The sequence below is a fragment of the Podarcis raffonei genome, chromosome 1 (assembly GCF_027172205.1).
Source record: "Podarcis raffonei isolate rPodRaf1 chromosome 1, rPodRaf1.pri, whole genome shotgun sequence".
NCBI lineage: Eukaryota > Metazoa > Chordata > Lepidosauria > Squamata > Lacertidae > Podarcis > Podarcis raffonei.
Window position 1 is genome coordinate 103,510,454 of NC_070602.1, and position 25,426 is coordinate 103,535,879.

Consider the following 25,426-nt stretch of genomic DNA (forward strand, 5'->3'; position numbering starts at 1 on the left):
CATAAATGTTGCCTTCCCAATATGAAAGATTTCTCTTTCATGCAAATAAGTATTCAGCAAAACCACTGAATGAAAGCAGAGAGAGAAGACAGAGCAAAAGGTCTAGTTCCATCAGAGTAACTTGTGCTTGGAAATTAATTTACATACTAAAAATGCAATCTTGAGACTCTTCTCTTCTTAGACAGGGAATAAGAACTACTCCTCAGCAATAAGTAGCACTAGTTTTCTGAGAAATGCAAATAAGAAATCCAATCTGGCAGAAACCATAAAAGTCCATTAACTGCTGTCATTCAAAATTTTCTTCTCCCAAATTTACAACTGCTTTATTGTACAATCATAAAATGCAATCTGTTAAGATGTTCTAGCAGGGGTGCAAACTGAAAAGCAAATTAGCTAAACTAATTGGGTTTCAAGATACCACTTCAGACTTAAAGGTTCCATAAAAACCATGTCATTAATAAACTCTGGAAAGAATGAACAGGAAGAGATGCACATATAAACTTGCTTTCAAGCTTTTTCTTATGAAACGTAGCACAAGGAAAAGTTACTCTAGAGAGGCTTCATTATAAATAGGGAGTAGAGCTGATAGACCACTATGCAAGGCAGGGTGCTGAAGGCCTTTTAACACATTAGCAGCTCCCCTTATTTAAACAGCTTTGCAAGAAGAAAAAAAGAGTTTTAAACTTGAATTAACTTTTTTAACTTTGAAATTGCTTGGCTGTCTTTTCCCTTGAGCAGAAGCATCCTTTTAAATCAATGGAGGGACAATTTAAATGACAAGGGTCAGCAACATCCAAAACTGTTTTCAGGAACAGACTGCATTTTCACAGGAGAGGCTGTTGATGGTAATTTGTTCGCTGCTGTGTAAGGGAATGAGCTGGAACTGCTGGATAGCATGTTCCTTGAGGCAAACTGGAGGCATTGTTCTGGTATGTGAACATATCCATAGGCATACCCATTTGTTGGGCATAAGGGACTGTATTAGGAGGCGGAAGGCAAGAATTCTGGTTCATGTAAGCAGCAGTAGATTCTAGACCGGTGCTGAAATACAAAAAGAAAAGGAAAAAAGACATTTTGTCAACATGCAAAACAAATGGCAACCCTAGAAAGATTACGCCATTTGCAAGACGTCTTCAATACAGCCTTGTTGATGGAATACCTTAAATAAGCTGCCTGACCAGGCTGAGAAGTTACTGAAGAATTTATAGTTGGCGGCAAGGACCTCAGTGGACCAATCTGATCACTTCCTGGATTGTAGCCTTGAGGAACACCATGAACCACATAGTTCCCACTGTGAGGGTGCATGGGATAGGACTGCAATGGAAACAGAACAACATTACGAGTCTGAAATTGCACAGGTAAAAAACCAAGAGGGGGTAGCGCACAAAAGCTATGGCCAGTTTTTTATGTGGCAAAAGCACTGCACTAAAGCTATGGTTTTTAAAACTCGCAGGAATTGTTCCTTGAGGGAATAAAAAGAAAGAAAGAGCAGGTGTTTTATAGCACAGTCATTATTGCACCATCATGGTTCAAGCAGCTTCCTCTAAGCTTCTATCACAATGGGGTGGTTATACACAGGCTTAAATCCTCACTCGGTCACAAGATTTGCCAGGTAACCATAGGCCAGGAATAGGCAAATTTTGGCACTCCAGATGTTTGGGACTACAATTCCCATCATCCCTAGCTAACAGGACCAGTGATCAGGAATGATGGGAACTGTAGTCCCAAATATCTGGTGAGTCAGAGTTTGCCTATGCCTACCTTAGGCAATCGTTTTCCCCAAATTAATCTGCCTCACAAGGTTACTATGAGGATAGAGTAGGTGGGAAGAAAACCATGGTTGCTGTTCCAAGCTCCTTGGAAGAAGAGTAGGAAAAAAGTCTAACAAATAAAATATTCAGGTCTTGTTCCTTTAAAAGCCATATTCTACTAGTACTTTAAGGTGATAACCATCTAAACCATACTCAGATTGAACCCACTGAAATAAATTGACTTATCCAATGATTTCAGTGGGGCTGCTCTTAGTATGACTGTTGGCCCCTTAACTATAACTATCACTGGTTTTTAATCCTCATGAGGAAGCAGCATTATTTTCAAATGACAGGAATATTAGAATTTAAGACGTCTAATACTCATAATTTCCTTTACACCCTCCAATATAATCAATCTTCCATCATTTTTAAAGAGTTCACTGCAATACATAATAGCTAAATGCATCATCTTTGATGTGGCAGTTACCATAGTAACTATTCTTTCCACACTGATTATGTAAAATCCACCTAATATATGCAGCCACTCCCCCCCCCCCTTTTGCACTTAATTATTGCCTGCTCATTTTCCTCTCCCCACTCCCTTAGTTTATTAAAGCAAACGTGAGTGTTTGGAGTGAATTTTCAAGTTATTTAATTTAGCACATAGGGAACTTGTAGCCCAAAGGAGCAAGCAAGAGAAATCAATACTTTACTGGACAACACTGCTTTTGTCCTTCCAAGATACACTTCATTGTCAAAAATCTCAACACTACAACTCAAAACATGTGCACCAACAGATCTCTTTTGTTTTACTTATTATCTGGTGTCAACATAAAAACATTGCAATGCTGGTGTATCACCCAAAATTTTGTACTGCAGTATGCCTAATTCCTAAGTCCCTCTATCAGCTAGCCCACAAGCCTTTTAACTAGACTGCTCATCAATGTAAAGCTTGAACAAGTAAATCTATCCACCTGATTTGCAAAGCTACAATGAAAACATGTTTAACTTGGAAAACTTACTGGCTTGGATCTTATTTCGCAACACCCCCACCCACCCAGCTGTAGCTCCCCCAGGAAGGAGGTGGTGTAAAAACAATTATTTTGCAAATACAGTCATACAACACAATCTTAACCATGCCTACTCAGAAATAAGTCCAACTGAATTCAATGGAGCTTATTCCCCTCTTTGGATCCAAGCCTACAAGAAATTTACAATTAAAGCATTCTCCGAAATCTGTTAACTATGTGGTATTGGTTAAAAAAAGAAAGAAATAGCTGTGGGAGAAATAAATAGTAGTTTCTGTTGCTGTTTCGCTTGCGTGTATGTTGACATGTAATGCAGCAGGACTCAGAAACCTTAAAATCTTAAGTTGTTAATGGAGCTCACATTGCAGCAACTGTTCTCAAAAGAATCCTCGCTAGACAGGGACACTGACCTGCACTGGAACACCAGCGGACGTGGGTGGATAGGGTGCAGATGAATGCATCTTTGAGTATGAGGAATACATAGGCGCTTCATTCATCAGTTTGTTGTAGAGCTCCAAAGCTTCCAAGGCTTTAACATTTAGTTCAGACAATTCCGAGTGTTTCCTAGTTCAAAAAGAGTGTTAAGTCAAGTGTTTGCAGTTATGCACTTGTCCGTGTGCTAGACATTAATGTGCAGCCTGTGAGGTTAAGAAGTGACTTGGAAAGAAGGTGTTTGCTTCTCAATACCAAGTCTGAGGAGGAGTCTCTACATCATGCTTCCCTGCAACACACCCAACCCTTTGCTCAGTTCCCATAGTTATCATGCAGCCTTCTTCCACCGAGTGCCTTCAGATGTTGTAGACCACAACTCATACCATTGCCAACCACTGCCCATGATGGATTGAGGATGGTAGGACCTTTAGTCCAAAGTATCGAGAGGTTCCCGTGTTGGCAAAGGCTGCTCTACAGGATACATGAGCTTCCTAAAGTTAGCTAGCAGTTTTACACAAGCAATTCCCAGAACCGTTTAAGTAAGAACTTAGCTATACACCCCCACGATACTTCTCCATCAAGAGGGGACAATACAGTTGAAGGCTATGACAGTAGACATGACTGTTAAATCTGCAGGAATTCTAAATTTCAACAGCTAAGTTTATAAGTTATCCAAACAACATTAGGGGGTGAGGGGTGGGAGAGAGAAGATGAAAATAATTGGGATTTATATCTGTTTCCTAAAAACCAAAATCCACTTGGTTTGTTCTACTGATAGCGCTACCCCCATAGTTAATATCCCTCCCCCATTATGCCTTCATTCAGCACTCAACCAAATTGCAGGAAATGGTCACCTGCTGGGAACACAGAAACAAATTAAGATGGCTAGACCTACACCATCTTACAGGTGGGTTCTAGTAAACCCACAAAGAGTCCCACATTCCAAACCTATTTGCAGCCTGAATTGTCCTCTTCTTTGCTTGTGCATGGCCTAAGTACAACAAAGCTAATGTCTTGTTTCAAGCTTCTAAACAAGCCTTGATAAGTTGAAAGAGGTCTATAGAGAAAACATGGCAGTCTTAAGTCTTCTATGTGCTGCTTAAGAATACATTCCCATTTTACTCACACGTACTGCTCGACTGTCTTACCTATCAATTTCTTCTAGTTTTTCATCTATCATGGGACTCATCTGTTGGCAGATATCTGAGAATATACAAATATTGATATTTGTTCAGTTAAATGTACATAGCTGAGGAGACTGCAAGCGATATAAATGGGGCTGATATGCATAGTGATAGGGGAGTCTCACCTCCCACCTTTCTCCCAGACTGCCACTTAGCTTATTGAACAAAGGACAATGGATTCTGGAATAGGACTGCTAGCACATTTATCGGCAATCAAAAATACCTTCTAAATCCAGGAGATCAGGAGAATCAGGTTTAGGGTCCGATGGATCTATGCTCTGGAGTAACTGTAATGCCTTATCCATCTTACTCTGAAAGACGAAGAAAAACATCACTAGAAAGCCATGCAGAACTCTTAGGACTGCAAGTTCCCAAACTCAGTCAAAATTCAATAGCTTCTTCAAGGAAGTAGTATCTAATGAGACTTTGTACTAGTTGAAAGCAACCACACACCTCATCTATGTAAACGGGCTCCGGCTCAGCTTTTGTAACTTCCTCTGTTGTGTCTTCAGCAGAAGAACTTTTCTCCACAGTTGCAGCTAAGAGAACATGATAGCATGAGTTTCTCAATCTAAAATGTTTTCCAAGCAGTTTGTTTGTTTGTGTTTCTGAATCACTTCCCAATAAAACAGCCTGAAGCAAATTAAAACCAAAAACACCCAACAATAAAAATGCCTATAAAAACAAATCCAAGTTCAATACAGCTACAGGCTGGGACAGAAATCTCTGCTTAAGTTTTCCTACATGCAGCAACTCTTCACACACGGAAAAATAAGTTTTAAATTCTGCTCTTGTGGTGTACGACACTTATTTTAAAACACAAATGCACTGAGCTCAAAACCCAGATGGCAAATTAAAAGCCATTTCATATCATGACTTTTAGCAGTTTGACTTGTGATAGTTCAATGTTTTCATTTGGCAACACCAAACTTTTTGATTAGGTTGCAACCGAGCGTTGAGAACTATCTATTCTCACATTTTCATCCCGCCTCCATCTGTGGCTTCACAGCAAGTGAAATAGTCTTGTCTTGAAATAATAATGCCACTGACAAGACATATGGGAAGTTACTGCTCATAAAAATGCAAGATCTTCTGTCATATTGCATAGGGTAAAAACGATTTAGCAATCAGAGCACAATTAGGCATTGTGAGTCAAGAGGATTAGAGCCAATTCCCAGGGTACTTAGTGACTTTGGACAAGTCATTAAATTTCATGGTACGTTCCTACATCAAATTGGGATAATACTTTATGTGTGACTTTTAAAGTGCTTTCAATACCAGTTTTTTTATTCTGCTTACCTGACTCAGGCTCATCGTTTAAGTTAGAGGTCACAAAATTAGATGGAAACAATCCTATTCCTCTGTGATTTTCTCCTTTCCACCAATTGGCATCACTGAGCAATAAAGATTTACATTTTATTACACAAAACAGTCAACTGCAATATACTGTCCCTCACCTGCTTCCCTACAAATCCCTAGGATAGGCTCTTAATTTACAAGTGAAGACTTTCTATAACTTGCCTTCTGCCATTCATAGCTCCATTAAAGATAAGCCACAGAAACAAACCACAACCGCTTGCTCTGCAAGACAAGCAAAGCACTGTAGGGACAGATTTGCAAAATGCCCAGCATCTGCTACAAGGTACCAAACTGACACAAGAAAAACTTGAAAAAAACCCTCCTAAAAAAAACCGTAGAAGCAAAAGCCTAAATATTTGTTCTCTGTGTGTATTTGACACCGTCTTATTATTTTCTCTAATGTTTAAATCTCACAAGTGTTCTCCAAAACCTCAGAGGTTGAAACAAATGAAACAATGAATGAATGAAGCAAATTCAGTTAAGTCATTTAATATACAATCCTTACTATGCATTCAGGTTTATGAATTAGCATGTAACTATAGCTGTTTTACATGTGTTACAGAGCCTAGGGCTTGCTGATCAGAAGGTTGGCGGTTCGAATCCCCGCGACGGAGTGAGCTCCCATTGCTCGGTCCCAGCTCCTGCCAACCTAGCAGTTCAAAAGCACGTCAAGTGCAAGTAGAAAAATAGGAACCGCTCCAGCGGGAAGGTAAATGCCGTTTCCGTGCACTGCTCTGGTTCGCCAGAAGCGGCTTAGTCATGCTGGACACATGACCCGGAAGCTGTCTGCAGACAAACACTGTTTGCCTCTGTATTTTTGTTGGAAGCTGCCCAGAGCAGCTGGGGCAACCCAGTCAGATGGGCAGGGCATAATAAATAACAACAACAACAATTACATTATTAATATTTAAAAGTCCCTAAGAATACTGGAGCATGTTGCCCAACAAACCATCTTCTGCTCCTCTGCCCAATTAAGAGCATTAGGATTAGGGCATTAAGAACAGCAAATTGAACCCAGCCAATTTTGCCAGTACTGGCATTGCACCAGGTCTTGAAGACACACCTCATTAGACAAGCATTCCTCTGAACTTGAACTTCCTGATCTAATTGCTTTAATTGCACTTTTAAACTGCTTATTTTGATGTATGTTTTAAGTGCTTTGAAGGAATTGTTTCATTGTGTGTTTTAATTATGCATGGGCATTTCATAATTGATTTTATAGCTGTAAACTGCTCAAAAGCCATTGAGGCATGTAAGCAGGGCACAAATAAATAAATAATCCACCATAAAGGCTCATACACAACTATAAACCAGTTAGCTGAAAATGGCAGGTGAAAACTCTTTCTTGCAGCCACACAGAAAGAAAGGGGAGGGGACATCACACAAGTCTAAGGCTCATGAAAGTCGCCATGCTTTTCTCCGAAAGACTTGAGTGAAGCGCTTTTAAATCAGTAAACCTCTGGAAGCACCTCACTTTTAAAAAAACAACAGCAACAACACAGTTGCTAAAGAACACTTCCGGTGGTGGCAATAAAGAAATGGCTCCATGATTCAAAAGCTGGGACAGCTACAGTATCAGTCCATATCACAATCCAGAACATTTCTATTTCAAAGTTGTATTAATTTCAAGAGAACTTCTATCCAAACCAATACTGCAGCCTGGTGCTTTGGTTTGGCTTAAGAGTGCGTTCCTGCAACTGAAGAACAATCCTACTGATGAAATTCATCTGGGCAAATTTCCTCTTACAACAGGACCTGCCCCTCTTCTCCCCCTACCTGCACTCCCCCCACACCTGGGCCAGATGATTGGGGGTCTCCAGAACACAGATGCCAATGGATGACACCCTTTGCCTGGGCAGCAGGGCAAAGAAGAGTTGTAGAGTTTAGAGATGAAAAGATGAATGTAAGCTAATCTTGCCTCAAAGGGTTCCTTGTGGCTTACACACACATGAAAATTCTGATCAAGCACAGAACCCCCTTGTATTTTGAGAAGAAACCCATCACAAAGATTTAAGAATTTATCTAAATGGTTTTCGGGTGTCCAAGGAAGTTTTACAATGATCACAGGGGTTCAAAGCATAATGAGCATGCAGTAATATGGCATACACTGTGGTATCCAATGTTAAGTCATATTCAAGAGTAGATCCAGTGAAATGAATGGGCATGACAAATTTAGGTTCATGTCAACGGATCTACTCTGAGTAGAACTTTGTTGGCTACAACCCATACTGAGTAGTAGTAGTAGTAATATTAATAGTAATAATATACTACTTATACCCCACCCATCTGGCTGGGTCTCCCCAGCCACTCTGGGCGGCTTCTAACAGATGATTAAAAACACATTGAAACACCAGTCATTAAAAAACTTCCCTAAACAGTAAATAAGTTTAGTTCAGCAGCCCTCTCTACAGATAGAGGTCTCAAAGTATAACATACCTGTCGTCCAGAACAACAATTGTATCTCCACTTTTAAAGGTGAGTTCATTGTCCTCGACAGCTTCAAAGTCATATAAGGCGCGCACCTTTCTTGAAATTTTCTGATTGCTTGAGTGAACTTCTACAGGTGGGTATAAAGGTTTTGTTTCTGTTTGTTGTTTTTGCTCTTGCAAAGATAATTCAATAGCTATGGTTTGGAAAACAAAGAAATGCCTTTTATAATGTTCCAAATAATGATGAAATGTGTTAATAGCAGTTTTATTTTCTACCATAAAGTAACTAGTTATTTATTTATTGTTAGGGATATTGATAAAGCGCTATACACTGCAATGATACCATAGTGGTATCTAAAGGGGGGGGGGGAGTAATAAAGGTAAAACCCAGATAAAACAGTTTTCATAAAAACCTCAAACATTTCAACCTTAATAAACTTGAGATCCCTTCCCAACATCTAGCTCCTAGGGTCCAAGGAGTGCAGAGATCCTAGCTCGCAACTGTGTTGCATGGAGCTTATTTTTGAATACAAGGCTCTCTGAACTGGGTACTAATCCCAGCACTGGGTTAAAAGATGATGTGTCAGAACCCCTCTTAAACCATGCTCAAGAAAACTTAGTTAAAAACAAGGCAGCAGCTTATTCCGAGCTCCTCACATCACACAGGGATGATAAGGCATTCAAACTGTAATCTTTATCCCATCCAATGTGGATCACTGAGGGTTCTCTGGCGGACAAGGGGGATTCTAGATGGTGGAGATAGCACTACCTAAAGGATCCTATTCTTTTTGTACCTGTGGGAAGCCATGGGGGGTGTTACTGGGTTGTTTTTGTTTTGATTATGTATTTTGTGGTTTTATATTCTGATTTTATCCTGTGAACCACCCTGAGACCTGTGGATATAGGGCGGTATATAAATTTAATAAATATTAATAACAACCAAGGCTATAAAGGTTGTTGATGCATAGTGTTATTTTTTTAAAAAAATAATATTATAGGTAGGAATAGTTGGTCTAAACTGGTTTCAGTTTATCATACAAATACTTATAATTATTACACAATCTCAAGTATTACTCAGATAAAAAATCAAATTGCAAATACATTAGCAATTAACCAAGTATTAGTCAAATGTCTGGTAAGCAAAATGATCGTTGGAAAACTTGACTGACTGAGCCCGCTATTTACAATGATCTTAAAGAAGCAACAGGAAATAATCTGCATGCAGGTTCTTCAACAGGGCCCATAATAATATATAGTAAGGACTAAAAGCCTACAGTTTGCAAGTCACTTTAAATTGATACACCCAAAAAACAGTGCATACAAATTGAAGTTCCAGAGCTTCTAGCTACAAACTGGTAAGTTGATGAAAAAATATTAAAGTATTCAAAACAAAACGGCAAAAAGATGTTCATTAAACTTGAGTCATAACCCAGTATTTCTCAAGAAGGCTACTCTTGTGAGAACAAAATACAAGTGGGGTTAAATGTACACAATATAATTTTGTGTAAATTAGCTGAATTACTCCAGCTCACAAAGAGCTTCTTAAGTCATTCACCACTGCTATGAGCGTGAAAGGTCTCAGACCTCAAGCTGCTTACAAGCTTTAGAAACTAATTGTCAGTTCTTGACAACTAGCGAAACAGAATGACAATACTAACAGAAAATTGTTAGAAGAGACAAGCATCCCAAGAGCTCAATTGAAGGGAAGAATAGCTCCAAAAGAATATGCCTTTTCTGAGGTATAAAACTTGAATTTTCCCTACTCCTCCCCCCCCCTTAAGAAAATAACTGCTCACTCTTCTCTTTGTCTTCCATTTCCTAACACATTTCCACCTCATTGTTCAGTCTTCTTTAAATGGAACATGTTGTGCATTTTAGGCATCAAAACACATCTCCAAGCATAAGCTTAGAAACACTTTAAATGTTATACTGCTCAAGATACATGGTGACTAATACTTTACCTTTAGCTATATCTTCATCCTCTTTGTTTTTGCTTGATGATGCACCATTCTTGGCAACAGCTGAGGGACTCTGTAAATGTACTGGCAATATTAATATAGTACACCAAGTGGAAAAAGTTCTATATTTGCTTGTACTTTAAAAACAGCAGTGATACTGATGTAGCTGCCTTGTGGCAAGCATTTTTAAAACTTGTTTAAAACAAGAAAGGACAGGAATCTCAAGAGGTGCTAGGAACACAGATTTTGGATAGGAACTCTTCAGTGTCATCTCAACTTCCAGCATTTCAGTCACAAGGTAATGGTATATACTGTCTCTAGACAAAATGCCAACTCAAGCCTCAAGAGAGTTACACCTAAGGCTAAGTATTATGTGAATGAGTTTGGACTCAAGTGCTTGCTCGTACCTGAAGGAGCGCCTCCACCCCCATCATTCTACCTGGACACTGAGGTCCAACGCCGAGGGCCTTCTGACGGTTCCCTCACTGCAAGAAGTGAGGTTACAGGGAACCAGGCAGAGGGCCTGCTTGGTAGTGGCACCTGCCCTGTGGAATGCCCTCCCGTCAGATATCAAGGCAACAAACAACTATCTTACTTTTAAAAGACATCTGAAGGCAGCCCTGTTTAGGGATGTTTTTAATGTTTAAGGCTGTACTGTGTTTTTAATATTCGGTTGGGAGCCGCCCAGAGCCGCTGGGGAAACCCAGCCAGATGGGCAGGGGTATGTATGTATGTATGTATTGATTGATTGCACACATCAATTTGGTCCTTGGCTCCCTATTTTGAGGCAAACCAGTTTGTCCAGGATAGAAACCTATGATTTGCTAAGAAAGAGGGAATGTGTGGGAGCAGAAGCAGTGATAAGAGAGGGTAGCAACGCGTAGCATTTCTATAACGTACTTCACGAGTTCAAAGCGCTTCATCTACATTATCTCAGTAATTCTTACAAAAACCTTGTAAGGTAGAGTCAGTATTTGGTACTAGCATCAGAATACATGCAGGTTACCCTGTCACAAGTAATACTGATCCACGATTCCCCCCGCTCCAAGCACCTTTGCTCCCTGCCTCCAGAGTGACCCAAGTCAGTAACTGAGTAAGCAGAGCAGACCTTGAAAAGTTTCCCTCCAAAAAATGCATTAGACTAGAGTATTTCTTCAAAATACATTGCTTACTATCACCTGCTGATGTCCTCCTCCTGTTTCTTTTGCCCTGTATGGCAAATAGTTTGTCACACATACTGATTTTTCATAGCGCTACCACAATCCACTCACCCCTTCTTTTTGTTGAGGTTTGGAATTCATTAGCAAATCGATAAGGCTATATACAATAAACAGCAGTCGGTGGGGCTTGGTTTTAAAGTTCCCACTTTATGCACCTGCATTCATCAGGGTCATGAGTTTAGCTATGCTACAGTTCTTCATCTTGGCTATAAGAATCATAGTATAAAATTATATTGCTTTAATAGCATTTCTTAAATAACTGAGTATATTTAGATATTTGTAAACTAGCCAGGAAATAAAAATCTTTTTAAAAGGATGAAATATACATTTGATAATTGTTTATTCAGATGCAGGGTAAAATTCTGTCTCGCTATGAAAACCAGGCATTTACTGAAAATCAAGCATGTCAAAATATTCTGTGTTTTACTTAAAATGTCCTCATGTATCTGCAAAATTGTAAACATGCCGAAAAAGTTATAACTCTAGCCTCTTACCTGTGATGCAGAGGTAGGAAATGTAACCCCTTCTTCCTTAAGAGATTTAATAGTTGCTGATATTAGACTGAACTGTGGGTCTTTCTGAAATTCTTCTGACCATTCAACCATTAAAGCTTTTAACTTTTCACATACTTTAGGATGACCCTAAAAAGACACAAACAAGCCCGGTTTTATAGCACAATCTACAAGGCAAATTTTGATTTTTAAAGCGTTGTGGCTAGGATCCAAAGAACCACCCAAATTAGCTCTGAAGGCCTGGGGGGATTTGGGGCTTGCGCCACACCTCTTCTGAAACCGAAGGGAGTTAAAAAAAAAAAAAAGAAATTGTGAAACGGTGTAAGGGTCTGCTGCTTAAGGTGTGGAAAGGCCCCCTGAAGGAAAGAAATGCCATTAGGCACGGCCAGGTCCTTGGCTAAACTAGCTCTTTGGATCATGGCCTATGTTTAAATTGCCTCGTATTAAAATCTAGAGGTCAATGCAGCACTGATAATATGTCCACATGTTCACATACGCAATAGCAGCATGTAGAACTGGGGGGTGGGGTGTGTGTGATCTGTTGCTCCCCATCTTCCAAACGGGGCATGTTGCTGCTGCTTACTGAGAGCGAATGGGACATGGCAGGGGTAGGGTGGCTCAGATGCCACAGCAGAGCCAGTCCAACAGACCCAACACTGTATTCGCACTGGGCCTGCACTGTGTTGAACTCCCTGCTGCAGCAGCAACACACTGTATTCAGAAGACGGGTGAGCAACACAGCCCTGTGGCTCCTGCTGGTTATAAATACCACTATTCGGGTTTATTATGTGCTTACGTGCAAATATTTTGCTCTTCCGGCTCTACTACTGTGCAGGGTTAAGATCTACCTGATTTCTCACAGTCTGTCATTCCTGCATGACAGTTGTCAATTCAGATACTGCATGTTACGTTTTCTTCATTGCAGTCCATAATGGAATACTGCTGTGGAAAATCATTTCATGGTTTAGTCTCTTCCACTCATCTCTCTGCCCTATCAATTCTGTTTAATTTGTCCCTTTCTGCAACCTAAGTTAAATATCAGCAGTGTATTGGACAGATGCATAGACACCATAACAATGAATTTCTCCCCATTGGCTTTTATTAAATATGGAGCATATTAGAACCTTACCTTGTTTATAATAACTCGTACTTCACTGGCAAAGTCGCGAGAGCAGATTTCTAAGTGAAAAATCTTTCCACAGTTTGAAACACAGGCTCCCAATAGCTAACAAGTGAGATTGAAGGCAAAAATTAGTAGATGAAAATAACCACATAAAAGAACAAGATGTAAGCAGTGACGAAGGTATTGGCCATAACAAAGATTTACTACATCATCTACAGGTATTAAATAGAATTCAAAAGCGATCATCTAGTATTGCCTTATGATTAAAAAGAACTGTTTTAACCTTTTTCATAAAATAAGTATGTATTATACTTACAGTTAGTGCCTGCAGAGCAACATGGGGTACCTTGTGATTTACTCTCTTCAAAATGGCTTTGAGGCAATCTTTTGCTCTAGATAAAACAGTATCATTTTTCAGACTCTTATTTCAATCACTTAATTCGCATGCTGGCAATCTGCAAGCCTATCCCCCCCCCAATCTTCCTGTCACTGCCACCCAAAGTTGGGCACCTCCTCTGACCATCCCCTTCTTCTGACACCTGGAGTGCCTTTTGGTTGCTCTGGGCAATGGGAAAGACATCCCATTACTTTGTGGACTCCAGGGTTTTCTCTCTTGGTTGCATTGAAAACACGAAGAGCTGACGGGATGGGGGTGGGCAGCCTTAAAAAGAGCAGAGTTGAAGGTGGAAGGGCCAGCATCTTCCCACTTCCTTCACTCAACTCTGTTCTTCTCAAGACTGGTGGCTCCCTCCCCACTCTCACAGAGCAGACCATGGAGTGGAGAAAGAGAAGGGCTATCAGGCAGGCTGTGCTTGCCTGCTCAAACCTCTTTCTCTGGCACTGACGGGGTGAGCCTGCAACATGAAATATGTGGGAAACAGTGGCAGACATCTCTCCAGGTTGTGTGTATGCGAGAGAGAAGAGGGAGAGGACGGAGTGTGTGTTTGTGTGGATAGTGATGTGGGTGTACGCGCTTGTTTGAGAAAGGAGTGCACTCTGATCACACACACACACCCGACTACCTTCTCCAAAGGAATATCAACAAGATTGCCCACACCTGACTTAACTGGAAAGGAGACAGGAAATATTGGAAGGAAAAAGTCACTGAAAACCAAAGTTTTGGGACACAATCCTACCATTCATGTTGCAAAGGGAAGCTCCAACAGCCTTTTTTTCAGACCTTCAAATTCTGCATAGAGTCAATGTGTGAATGGGAAGCTGGATCACACCTATTAATTACCCCCTTCTTCCACACATTGATAGGATCTGTGTTCAGACAGCCTACACACTAAAGGTTTTCTCTGCAAGACTGGGAACCCTGAAAAGGCAGGGTTATAAACTGCACACATACTGCCAATCATGAGATGTATCTCTGCTCCCCTTTCACATGCTGATCCAATACAGAATTTGAAGGTCTGGAAAGGCCTCATCCCTCCTCTGTCTTTTGGCTGCTTTTTAGCACTTGCAAAATTGTAGTTTTAAGTTAGGCAGTGCTATTTGCCACCAGAAGGTGGACTGCTAAAAAAAAACAAAGCAATATCATTAAACACAATTTGGTATACATTTTTAGCTTGCTCAAACAGAATAGGTACCAAATGCTTTCAAAGCTTGAATAAAGCACAGTCAAATCCAAGCACAAATTTTTCTTCTTCTTACAATTTAGTCTGAAAGCAAGCAAATATATTTTGCATGCATTTTTGGTAAAAAAAATAAGAATAAAAGCTGCCAAAAAGAATGAGAACCAAGAGTCCTGGAAGACAATTACAAGGGAAAAAAGTTCATCTAAACAACACTAGCATTTACTAGAAACTCTAGGTTTAAAAAATTCTGCTACTTTACAACAGAAAGAGAATTTACTTAACAACCTGGACAGTTTCTCAAGTGACCTAGTTACATTTTCTCTTTGCATCTTAAACGGATCTGATTTTTTAAACAAAATGAGTTTTAACATAAGCACGTTACTGTGTATACCAGCCTGAATTGACTGGAATGAATAGAGCTACCTATCAGATCTGGGCACAGGAAACACAGATTACTCAGCAGAAACATAAAATGACATTCAGCGAGAGCTGGCAGACGGGACGAAGTGTCTTACCCATTAGGAGTACTTCCAACTTTGTCACATATATCCATAATAACTCCCCAGTCTTCAGCTGTGTTGTACTCATTTGTGGCTTTTTCTATAAAGAAAAATAGTGCTTTGAGAATCAACACCTTTTCAAACACATATACTCTCTGTTAGAACTGCCACTAGCAAAACAACTGCTTTTTATTCTGTATATGCTCCCAAAGCTATAAACTTCAGAAGCTGTTTTTTCGTTCCCACCATAAGGAGACACACATTTCTCAGTGCGATGGAAAAAACCTCCCCACAGAACTGCAGTTACAAGGTCATCATTTTATGTGATCTGTTTAGTCTGAAAAGGCATATCTTTCATACCTGCTTTACCCAAGTGTAAACATATGAAATTTTGTACATTAACTCTTTAGAGGTGGGTACAAATCTAATGTATCTGTTATTCATATTTTTTTAAACCAAACTGTAGGATGGGTATGTCCAAAAAGCAGTTTGCAGCACAAGTATTTAGTTTTTAAAATTCTCAGTTCTTTCATAATATAATGGAGAAGAGATTACAGCAGGATTGGCTTACAGCAAGTAATGTTGCTGCCTTTAAGGCAACAACTTAAAACTTCTTAAACGTATTTACAAATCAAATAACTACTTTGCATCTTAGGGAAGCTCTGGAGTTAATTCTCGGCTTTGTGGAGCTGGAGTAGAAGCTGGAAGATGACCTGACCCACCTCCTGCAGTTCTCAACTTCCCTGAGAATCTGTTCTGGAGGGTTCAGGACTACAGGAGGATGGCGGAAATCCCTTCCCTTTAATGGACACCTCCTGCTGGCTCCAAAGCACTTGCACAACAGCATGAACGGGATTCCACCCATTTATTGGGCAAGAAGTAGGGACAAAACAAAGCTTGAACAAGCACCAGCACTGGATCACAGAACTTTGTTTAGAGCTCAGAAATCATAGGCAAATAAATGAGGCATTTCCCTTGTGAAAACTGTAAATTCTCTCCAAATTGCCGTCTGTCCAAGCGATGTATGAGAGACTCTCAAGATCTGATCTGTGTGTTTGTTAACAGACTCCTCCTTTAGAGCAACTTCAAAGCATAGCACTGCCAACCATTGCCAACAGCATCAATGGTGCCCTCCCAACTCCGCTGCACTGCAACTTCCATAATTCCTGATAATTGGGAGTTGGAATCCAACAACATCCAGAAAGCCAGATCTTCCTTATCCCTAGTCAACAGCTGTGAAATGATATAGAATGATCAATTCCATAATTTTGCACTGCCCCCTGCTATCAAAAGAAGGGCTAGCTAACTATTAAATCAAAGGGTTATGGCTCAGTTGTAGAGCATCTGCACTGCATGCAAAAGATCCTGGGTTGGATTAATTCCCAGCATCTCCAAGTAGGGATAGACATAAACCTCAGCAGAGACTCTGGAGACCTGATGCCAGTCATGCTGAGATAGATGGACCAATGGTTTAACTCCATCATAAAGTAGCTTCCTCTGTTGTTCCTCTGTTAAAAGAACATCAGAAGCTGGTTTGAAAATGAGTTTACTTCTCTTTGGTTATTTTTCTTTACTTTGGTGTCCTCTGCTGTTATTGGGGTCTAAGGACTTCGCATGCACAAAAGACCCTGAATTGGTGGAAGGACCCTGAGTGAGAGGCAGGGAAGGGAAGACCTCCCAGGATGAGAGACTGGGAGAAGAAGAAAAAGTTCCCAGGTGAGAGCTGGGAGGCTCCACCACTTTCTGAGGGTGACAAGGGTTAAGAGCTACCTTTGAGAGAGGACTCTTATGTTTTCTTTTCTCTTTCTCTGTTTTTGTATTTATTTCTATTAGGGGTTTTTTAGCTTATTGTATTATGAAAAAGCTTTAATAAAATATTACACAAACACAAACACACACACACACATATACATACTAAGTTTCAGAAATAAGTGTATTCATGTTTTGCCTTGATTTTTATCCACCAATTTTCAAATTCCACGCTAAGGCAGTTAAGTTCCAAGCTGTATGGCACAGGAAATCAAAGGCTCCTGTGTGCCTGAAATATCCACCCACAAAAGTAGGTTGACTGTTTTATTTTGGAATGTTTAACCCTCTGGTCTTGTCTCTTCCTGATACAGTTCCTGCTGCCCTACTTCTGCATCCAAGTCATCCCCAATTAAGAAATGTAACACAGGAAATGCCAATTGCTTTGCTGCCTCAACCATTGCTCCAATCAGGAGGCGCATGAAGAACAGTTAATTCAAGCAGAAATATTAGGGGTGGTACTCCTAGGAGAATAAAGAATTCTTATCCATTCTGCAAGTACTGTAAATCTTTTAGGATGGAGGAGTAAACCATACCCCCTATTTATGCATTCAGAAAAAAGTGAACTGTGCCATAACTACCAGAAGCTCAGATAACAGTGAGACCTGATGGGTAGCTGTGTTGGGGAAGGCCCATACATTGTAAAATCAAACAATTAGTACTTCCATTAACTTCAACATACCCAATTAAGATAGGTAATCACAGAAATTTCAACTTTTCAGTAAAAAAAAAAGGGGGACTCACTGAAAGCTAACAAAATTATCTTGCACTAGGAACTATCACACTTTAAATAAATGTATGACTGAGAAAGGCTCTACCGTATTTTTCGCTCTATAAGACGCACCAGACCACAAGACGCACCTAGTTTTTGGAGGAGGAAAACAAGAAAAAAAATATTCTGAATCTCAGAAGCCAGAACAGCAAGAGGGATCGCTGTGCAGTGAAAGGAGCAATCCCTCTTACTGTTCTGGCTTCTGGGATAGCTGCGCAGCCTGCATTCACTCCATAAGATGCACACACATTTCCCCTTACTTTTTAGGAGGGAAAAAGGGAGTCTTATAGAGCAAAAAATACGATAATTTGAGTAAAACGCTACATGCACATTTGTTCCCATTTCCAATGCTTCCATGTTTGTGCTTGTCTCTAGCAGAAATTGTGGGAAGTACTGTACACGGTTCCTTCCCCTGACTCAGCTGTTAAGACTGTGCTCATAAAGCCATACTTGCAATGATCAACTATTCAGTGGGTAAAGGAGAGAGAAAAGGAGATCAACTATCAATGCAGCATCCCTTTCTGTGTGTGGTACCTCACTAAGCTAGGGCTATGCACACGGACACCTGTTTCTTTGCACTAACTGAAGTTGTAACTGCCTTTTTTAACAACAACATGCCTGCCAGATGGAGAACCACGTTAAACTTGTGCAGTTTAACAAGATACTATGCAAATTAGCATGGCAATGCATATTTATAGGGATCTACTTGGTTTGGAGAAAGAACAGAGGGCTATAGTGACTTAATCATCTTATATTTTCTTGGATCCAAATACTAAATAAAGATAGCCGCCAACACATAAAAGGTGTCTTATTGTATGACAAAACAAAAAATAATTGTGAACCAATTACTAAAGCATATACTCCTGACTAGTTTGCAACAAGTTATAAAAAAAAAAGACTGCAGGTTTCAACAAAACACATCCAGATGATCAGCATATTTAAACTTTTATACTAAGTGATCTAGCAAATTTGCTAGTTTCTGGTAATTAATTCAATTAAATATTCTAATCTCCAATAATAGAAATGCCAATTCATTCTCCACTTAATTCAGATATTCTATATTATCAACTCAGTATGTATGCAATCAGCCAGTGCCAGTGTGGTGTAATGGTTAAGAGCGGTAGTCCTGTAATCTGGGGAACCAGGGTCGTGTCTCCGCTCCTCCACATGCAGCTGCAGCTGCTGGGTGACCTTGGGCCAGTCACACTTCCTTGAAGTCTCTCAGCCCCACTCACCTCACAGAGTGTTTGTTGTGGGGGAGGAAGGGAAAGGAGAATGTTAGCCGCTTTGAGACTCCTTAAAGGGAGTGAAAGGCGGGATATCAAATCCAAACTCCTCTTCTCTTCTTCTTCTTCATGAAAAAGAGCTGCTTAGCCTAAAGCAAAGGTTGTTGAACCATGTATAGTTTTCTGTAAGGACATAGGAACCAACAGGGTCCTATCATCTGACATGAAAGGTTGGCAGGTTTCCAGATTGCTCTATTATATGCATATAACGCAATCTCCGTATAACAGAAAAGGAATGGATCATAAGAGAATGCTTTCCCCCAACTACAGTACATTACTATCTTTTCCACCATCATGGTGTTTTATGAAGAGCGAGCAAATCACTTAACTTTTTTGTTTGATGTAACTGGTGTATGCTTTTAATAATGTTGACTGAAGAAGAGCCTGTGCCAGAAATCAAAGTCCATCTGCATTCAACTCCCTACATATTAGCCTTATCCTAGGAAGCTCAACAGCTGAACCTCTAGCAGAAGAGAGTGCTGTCATCCATGTATTTTGGCTTCCCACATTTTCTAAGAGTATCTGAATTACCATCTGCAATAGACTATTAAGATATCCAATTCCTCTGTGATTTTTAAAGAACCCCTTAGATCTAAAAAAAACAATTGTCAAAAACAATAAACTTCAGTACAGTGCACGCATACGTGTGCAGAGAAGCTACAGAAAGGATTCAAGATTTTCCTGCCTTATACATTTTTGTTGAAATAGTGGTTTCAGAAACACACAATTTAAAATCCCATTGCAGGTGCTACTAGAGAATGTGGGAAGCAATGCTTTTTTCCCCTTTAGGCCTAAGTTTGAAAGACACACAGAGGTTAATGCCACTAATTTCACAACTTTTACAGCACAAGACAGCTTGTAAAAAAGGTGCCTGTTCTCAGGTTTCAAAATATCCACCAACCAGGAATGACAAAAGCAAGCAGCTGACCACAGTTGATGTCACTGTAAATGAGGAGAAAAGTGTCCTGTCATGTCTGTTGATATATGGTCTGTTGACTAATAAACTCCAGGTGTAGTGTTCCTTCCAGATATGTTGAGCTTTTAATCATGGCATCCAAATTATTACCAAGACCACTAACAATATTTATTTAAGATCCAAAACACATTTATTTGACAGAGTGAGAGACAGTACAGTGAAAGTACAGGAAGGCACAAGGTTCAGATTAAATCTCTAGAAGTCTGTTTTTGAATAATTTAACTGTACCCTCGCACAGAAGGCAAATGAGTGCAAGAAGCCTGGCCTCGATACTTCCAGAAGTCTTGGTACAAGCATATCTGTTCTTGCAATGTCTAGGTTGTCAAACCAAGGTCAGCCATGCAAGACTCCCTGCCTATTTCCCCAGTCCCCTACTCCCAGTTATCTGAACAGTTATGTCAATATGATATATTGGGAGAAGGAACTGCATGAGAAACTGCCGCATATCTCTGTCTCCAGCACCATTATGGCCTGAATGCATATGAACGAAGTGATCCAGTAGTTTAACTGCTGGAACTACCCGCCAGGTTAAAACCCTTGTTCGTCTTAGAATTTCAGCAAGCTATTAGTTCTCAGTTCCAGTCTTCCACCAGGGTGGTGGCGATGGACAGGGTTAGAAACAGAGATATGAAAGCTAGGAGCTAAACGGCACCTTAAACCTGGGTTATGGGCGCAACAACAGAACGTCTAGGCATGATTTTTTGTAACAAGATTACAAAGCTGGAAATGAACTGCAGCTAAAATATTACAGTAATTTTTGGATCTTCCCCTGCCTATCTCACCAATATTCTTAACAGGGTCTCTTCTCCAGTTTTCGGAGAGTTGCTGGAAGTGGGGAGGCAGAAAAAGGTCCTCCTTTCCTTCCACTCTACAGTTTTAATCTGAAATCTTAGGTGCAAAGCTCGGAAACTGCTGGCACTCATGAAATTCCCAGTCCCAAAAACGCGCCTGGAACAATGGGTGGGGGGCCTTTTGCCCTTACAGTGGTACCTCAGGTTAAGGACTTAATTTGTTCCGGAGGTCCGTACTTAACCTGAAACTGTTCTTAACCTGAAGCACCACTTTAGCTAACAGGGCCTCCTGCTGCTGCCGCATCACTGGACCACGATTTCTGTTCTCATCCTGAAGCAAAGTTCTTAACTTTCTGGGTTAGCGGAATCTGTAATCTGAAGCGTATGTAATCTGAAGTGTATGTAACCTGAGGTACCACTGTATTCCTCTAGGTAGCTCACAGCCAACGAGATATTTAATAGAAGGAGCACCAGCTCTGGGGAATAAACGAACGTGATTCCTCTAGGTATCTAAGAAACGGGCCAAACAACTCTCTAACGCAGGGAAGAGGAATAACTTCACCGCAGCTTTGAGCGCATGCGGACATTCTCAACCCCCACCAACCCCTCTTATACTTAAGAGGTGCCCGCTTCCACTCCGGCATCGATCCCCAACACTAGACGCCCCTCTTATTCGCCTGCCCAAGATTGCAACCTCAACGCAACAAAAAGTCCCCGAAAGGTCTTTAGCGGCTTCCTTTAGTGTTTGTAACCCAAAACAATTGGGGAGGGTGGAGAGGAAAGGAACGAGGGAGCCCAGGGTCGCGCCCCTCGGCCTTGGTCCACGCGGGGACCCCCCACCCCGGGGACCCCCCACCCCCTCCCAGGAAGCGTTCCTGCAACGTCGTCCCCAGGGGCCAACAGGAACTGCCGGTTCTGTCATCGGGCCTCTTGCCCAAGAGAGCCTCCCGGGAAACAGGGATCGCCGGGTTCATTCCTCCTTTCTCCCTCCCGGCCCCGCCCCGGGGTCAGCTGCCTCGGCGCGGCGCCCTGGAGCCCCGGCCCCTCTTTCCCGTGGGCACTTGGGCTGCCTGCTGAAGCCCAGCGACCCCGTTTTCCCAGGCGGAGGGGGTGGGCGGCAGATCCCACCCGCCGGGACTCACCCACATCCTGCTCGAAGGGGTTGGAGGCGAAGAGAGGCATGGTGGCTATTATAATAATGGCGGCGAACGGCGAACCCTCCGGGGCGCTCGGGCCCGGCTGCTGCCCCCAGGTAAGGAAGCGACTCGGTGCGCAGCTACCCCGTCTCAGCACAGCTCCGCCCCGCCCTCGGCTCCCTTTCCGCTCTACTTCCTGTTCCGCCCGCTCCGTAAGGACCCCACCTCGCCTCCGTCCCCGCCCCCCCAGTATGCGGTTCGTCTACACAGTCGCCTGAGTTATCCTGTCGCGGGAAGGAAGGCGAGAGGGCCGGTCCATAAGGGCTGAGAAAGGGAATTTAGGCATGGGCTCTTTTTAATCCCTCAGGTTTATCCCAGCGTCGCCGTTTCCGAAGGGAGGAGACGAAGAGAGGAAGGAACAGGCAGGCAGTTCGTTGGGCACCCTGCGACTGTTGGTCCTTGAACAGAAGACCCATCTCGCAGAGGTAGGGCGTGGGGGGGGGAATGGAAGAGTCGCGCGCACCTGGCAATTCCAATGCAAAATGTAGAGGGGGCTTCAACCATAGAGGTGAGAAGTGGCAGAGCGACTTCTAGGGGAAAAGGGCAGGAGGAAGAAGCTTGGCCGAGAAAGCAATGGCGCTCTCGGGAATTGTGGTGCCAGCCCTGCGCTGCACGTTTGCTTGGCATTAAGGCTGCTGTTTTACTTGACTTCGGTAGCAGGTGCGGCTGGAATCTGTGGCATCTGCTTCCGTGTGAACTTGGCACATTTCGCAGAGTTCAGACGGACATCAGTGGGTCCAGTGCAGACTGCAGACCCTCCAAGTGTCCCAAATTTACAGCAGCCGTCGCGGTTTCTGATTTGATCCCTATTTTAATTGGAGAAAGGTTGGAGGGTATTGAGTTATGCGGAACCCGAACAAAGGAAATAAGTAACTATATAACTTTTAAGAAGACATTTGAAGGCAGCCTTGTATAAGGAACTTTTTAAGTATTTCATGTTTTATTGTGTTTTTACATATGTTGGCAGCCACCCAGAGGGGCTGAGGCAACCAAGCAGATGGGAAGAGTATAAATAGTAAAATTTTTATTATTACTATGGAATAAGGTAAAAGTAAAGGGACCCCTGACCATTAGGTCCAGTCGTGACCGACTCTGGGGTTGCGGCGCTAATCTCGCTTTATTGGCCGAGGGAGCCGGCGTACAGCTTCCGGGTCATGTGGCCAGCACGACTAAGCCGCTTCTGGCGAACCAGAGCAGCGCATGGAGACGCCGTTTACCTTCCCGCCAGAGCGGTACCTATTTATCTACTTGCACTTTGACATGCTTTCGAACTGCTAGGTTGGCAGGAGCAGGGACTGAGCAACGGGAGCTCACCCCGTTGCAGGGATTCGAACCGCCGACCTTCTGATCGGCAAGTCCGAGGCTTTGTGGTTTAACCCACAGCACCACCCGTGTCCCTTCTACTATGGAATAGGACGTCCCTATTTTGATCAAGAGAAATGAATCCCTCCCATAGTTCATATGTTCTGCTTCAAACTTTTTTGTTCCGGCAAGCCTGCCAAGAAATGTAATTTTAACATGCACTTTTGTTCTTAAAGTCTGCTTTTTTATTTATATTTTTATTTATTATCCATTTTTTATTTATGCTAGTATTTATAGCCCACCGATCGCATAAAATGTCAGTAGGGTGTACAACAAAATTTACAAGCACAATGAAAACAGTACAGAATGATCATAAAAATGACTGGCTTATCTTTAAAAAGTGTAAACAACTGAATAGGGCTGTTGACACAAGAAACAGTCTTCAAAGAAGTAGCTGTAAGTTGTCAGTGAGAATACCAGCTGAATCTAGAAGCTGAATCTTAGCTGGAAAAGTCTTCGACAGCATGGGACCGATGACATTAAATGTCCAACCTCAGGTTGAAACTAGTTGGGCTTCTGAAACACATGGGGCAACTAATGACACTCCTCCAGATGATCTCAGAGATAATTCTGATAATTTTATTAGGCCTACTCTTTTAAAGTCTATTTTTATTTGCCCCCCCCCCACTCCAGCCTCACGGATCGGTTTGATAGAACCTCCAAAGCTGCACAAAGGAAGGAAAGGAGAGACTGTTCCATCTGGCAACCCCAAATATTTCCCATGGCGGATTGATTGCCTTAGCACAATGTTGAATTCCACCCACTGCTATTTTTAATGAATGCTTTATACCATTTCATGTAAACTGTTTAGAGCATATGCATTTATAGTAGTGCATAAATCTTGCTAAGCTTTATATAGTTTCATTTCACAGATCCAAGAACATGCATTCATAGCCATGCATCCATTTCTGGAGAGGGCTTGGCTATGAGCTTAAATGTAATACCTGTGAGAACATGATACCTAACCGTATGTGAAAGCGGGCGAGCATGTCTAAGAATCCCAATGCCTTTCTGAATGATCTGGAGGACTTTGATCCAAACCTAAACATGTTTAATGTTACAGCTTTCAGCTTAAGCCCTGCTGTGAAGGTTTGACAGAGCTACAGGATTTGCAGAAGTATTACCGGAGTCTATGTCAACAAAAGTTTGATTACTTGTCTCTAACTAGCAGGCTTATTCACTCAACAGCCAGTTACAGAGCTAGTTGTCCTGCATCTTGTTACACGCACTTAACATGTGGTAAATAAGCAACACAAATCATGAATCTGCTTGGGCATGGAATCAGCTATGGCAAAGGAGAAGAAAACTGTTCATGGAAAGAAAATATTGGCTACACAGGGCACTTTTTCTGCCCAAGAGTCGCTGATGAAAATGACAACTGTACCAGCAAGGGCAGCAGTATTCACTTCCACATTAGTGAATTCCTGGGCTTTAGATCCAGTAATGGTATTTTTAAAATTATATTATGCTCTCTAACTTTAATAAATAGTGCTGTTGGCGTCCAGTTTATTAAAAACATCCATCCTTATTTCTTTGACTTGTTAGTCTCTCTGCACAAAAATGTGTTCATTGTCATTTCTGTATTTCAGATTCCAATAAAATTACATTTGTTTGAGTGACATCTCTTATGTTTGTTTGTATTCCTCATAGGACTTGCTCAGCAAATTTTGTGGTGGTTTTAATTATCAAACCTCTCCTTTCTGGCAAGAAAATCCCTGTTTGGCTGTCCTTGGCAGGATATTTTTCCCTGAAGGAGAAATGGTCCTTCAGGACCTGGGGAATGGTCTTATTGGCTGCCATCTTGAATTCTGTTCAGATCCCCATTGTTCATTGCTTGGGTATAGGAAAAAATCAAATTCAGCATGTCACAATAAAATTCCATCTTCAAAACATTCTACTTGAACGGTCTACTTGATCATTCTTTGCGATGACTCTGTCCGAACATGCTGTGCATCCCTTACATTCTGGGCTTCAGTATGGGCTTCGTAGCTCCTTATGACACCTGACACTCTGTCATCTGGGGTAGGGGCGTGTGTGATGTATAGCCTCAGTAGGGCCATCATTCATGATGACATAGCTTTCCCCCCCTTTCTTGCAAAATTTAAGTTCCAGCAGCAACAGAGGACATGACAACGCCAAGGGAGCTGTTAATGGTCTCAAA

General features: G+C 41.6%; 1 protein-coding gene and 1 long non-coding RNA gene across 3 annotated transcripts; one reads left to right on the top strand and one right to left on the bottom strand.

The window, feature by feature from the left end:
* Positions 1 to 289: 289 nt before the first annotated feature.
* Positions 290 to 21,952, bottom strand: STAM2 (signal transducing adaptor molecule 2). Of its 2 annotated transcripts, none has more exons than XM_053407027.1 (14): positions 21,850 to 21,952; positions 15,092 to 15,176; positions 13,313 to 13,388; positions 13,003 to 13,098; positions 11,856 to 12,002; positions 10,145 to 10,214; positions 8,191 to 8,311; positions 5,695 to 5,789; positions 4,849 to 4,934; positions 4,619 to 4,706; positions 4,360 to 4,414; positions 3,190 to 3,343; positions 1,160 to 1,314; positions 290 to 1,041 (listed from the first exon to the last, which is right to left on the bottom strand). In XM_053407027.1, exons 1-14 carry the CDS (start codon positions 21,887 to 21,889, stop codon positions 825 to 827), a joined length of 1,485 nt encoding a protein of 494 aa, XP_053263002.1. In that variant the 5' UTR covers positions 21,890 to 21,952; the 3' UTR covers positions 290 to 824. The 2 variants fall into 2 exon arrangements, with proteins under 2 accessions (XP_053263002.1, XP_053262994.1); XM_053407019.1 differs by having other exon boundaries at positions 8,191 to 8,377.
* LOC128422688 (uncharacterized) lies at positions 21,861 to 24,884 on the top strand. Its single transcript, XR_008332569.1, has 3 exons — positions 21,861 to 21,959; positions 22,211 to 22,328; positions 23,899 to 24,884. It is a non-coding gene; the product is annotated as an uncharacterized LOC128422688 (long non-coding RNA).
* The last annotated feature ends 542 nt before the right edge of the window (positions 24,885 to 25,426 follow it).

Excerpts from the sequence above, each read along its gene's own strand:
- STAM2 (XM_053407019.1), bottom strand. The coding sequence starts at position 21,889 with ATGCCTCTCTTCGCCTCCAACCCCTTCGAGCAGGATGTGG. Across the intron at positions 5,790-8,190 it reads ATTGTTGTTCTGGACGACAG|TGATGCCAATTGGTGGAAAG; the intron begins GTATGTTATACT and ends TTTATTGCTCAG. Across the intron at positions 1,042-1,159 it reads GGTCAGGCAGCTTATTTAAG|CACCGGTCTAGAATCTACTG; the intron begins GTATTCCATCAA and ends TTTGTATTTCAG.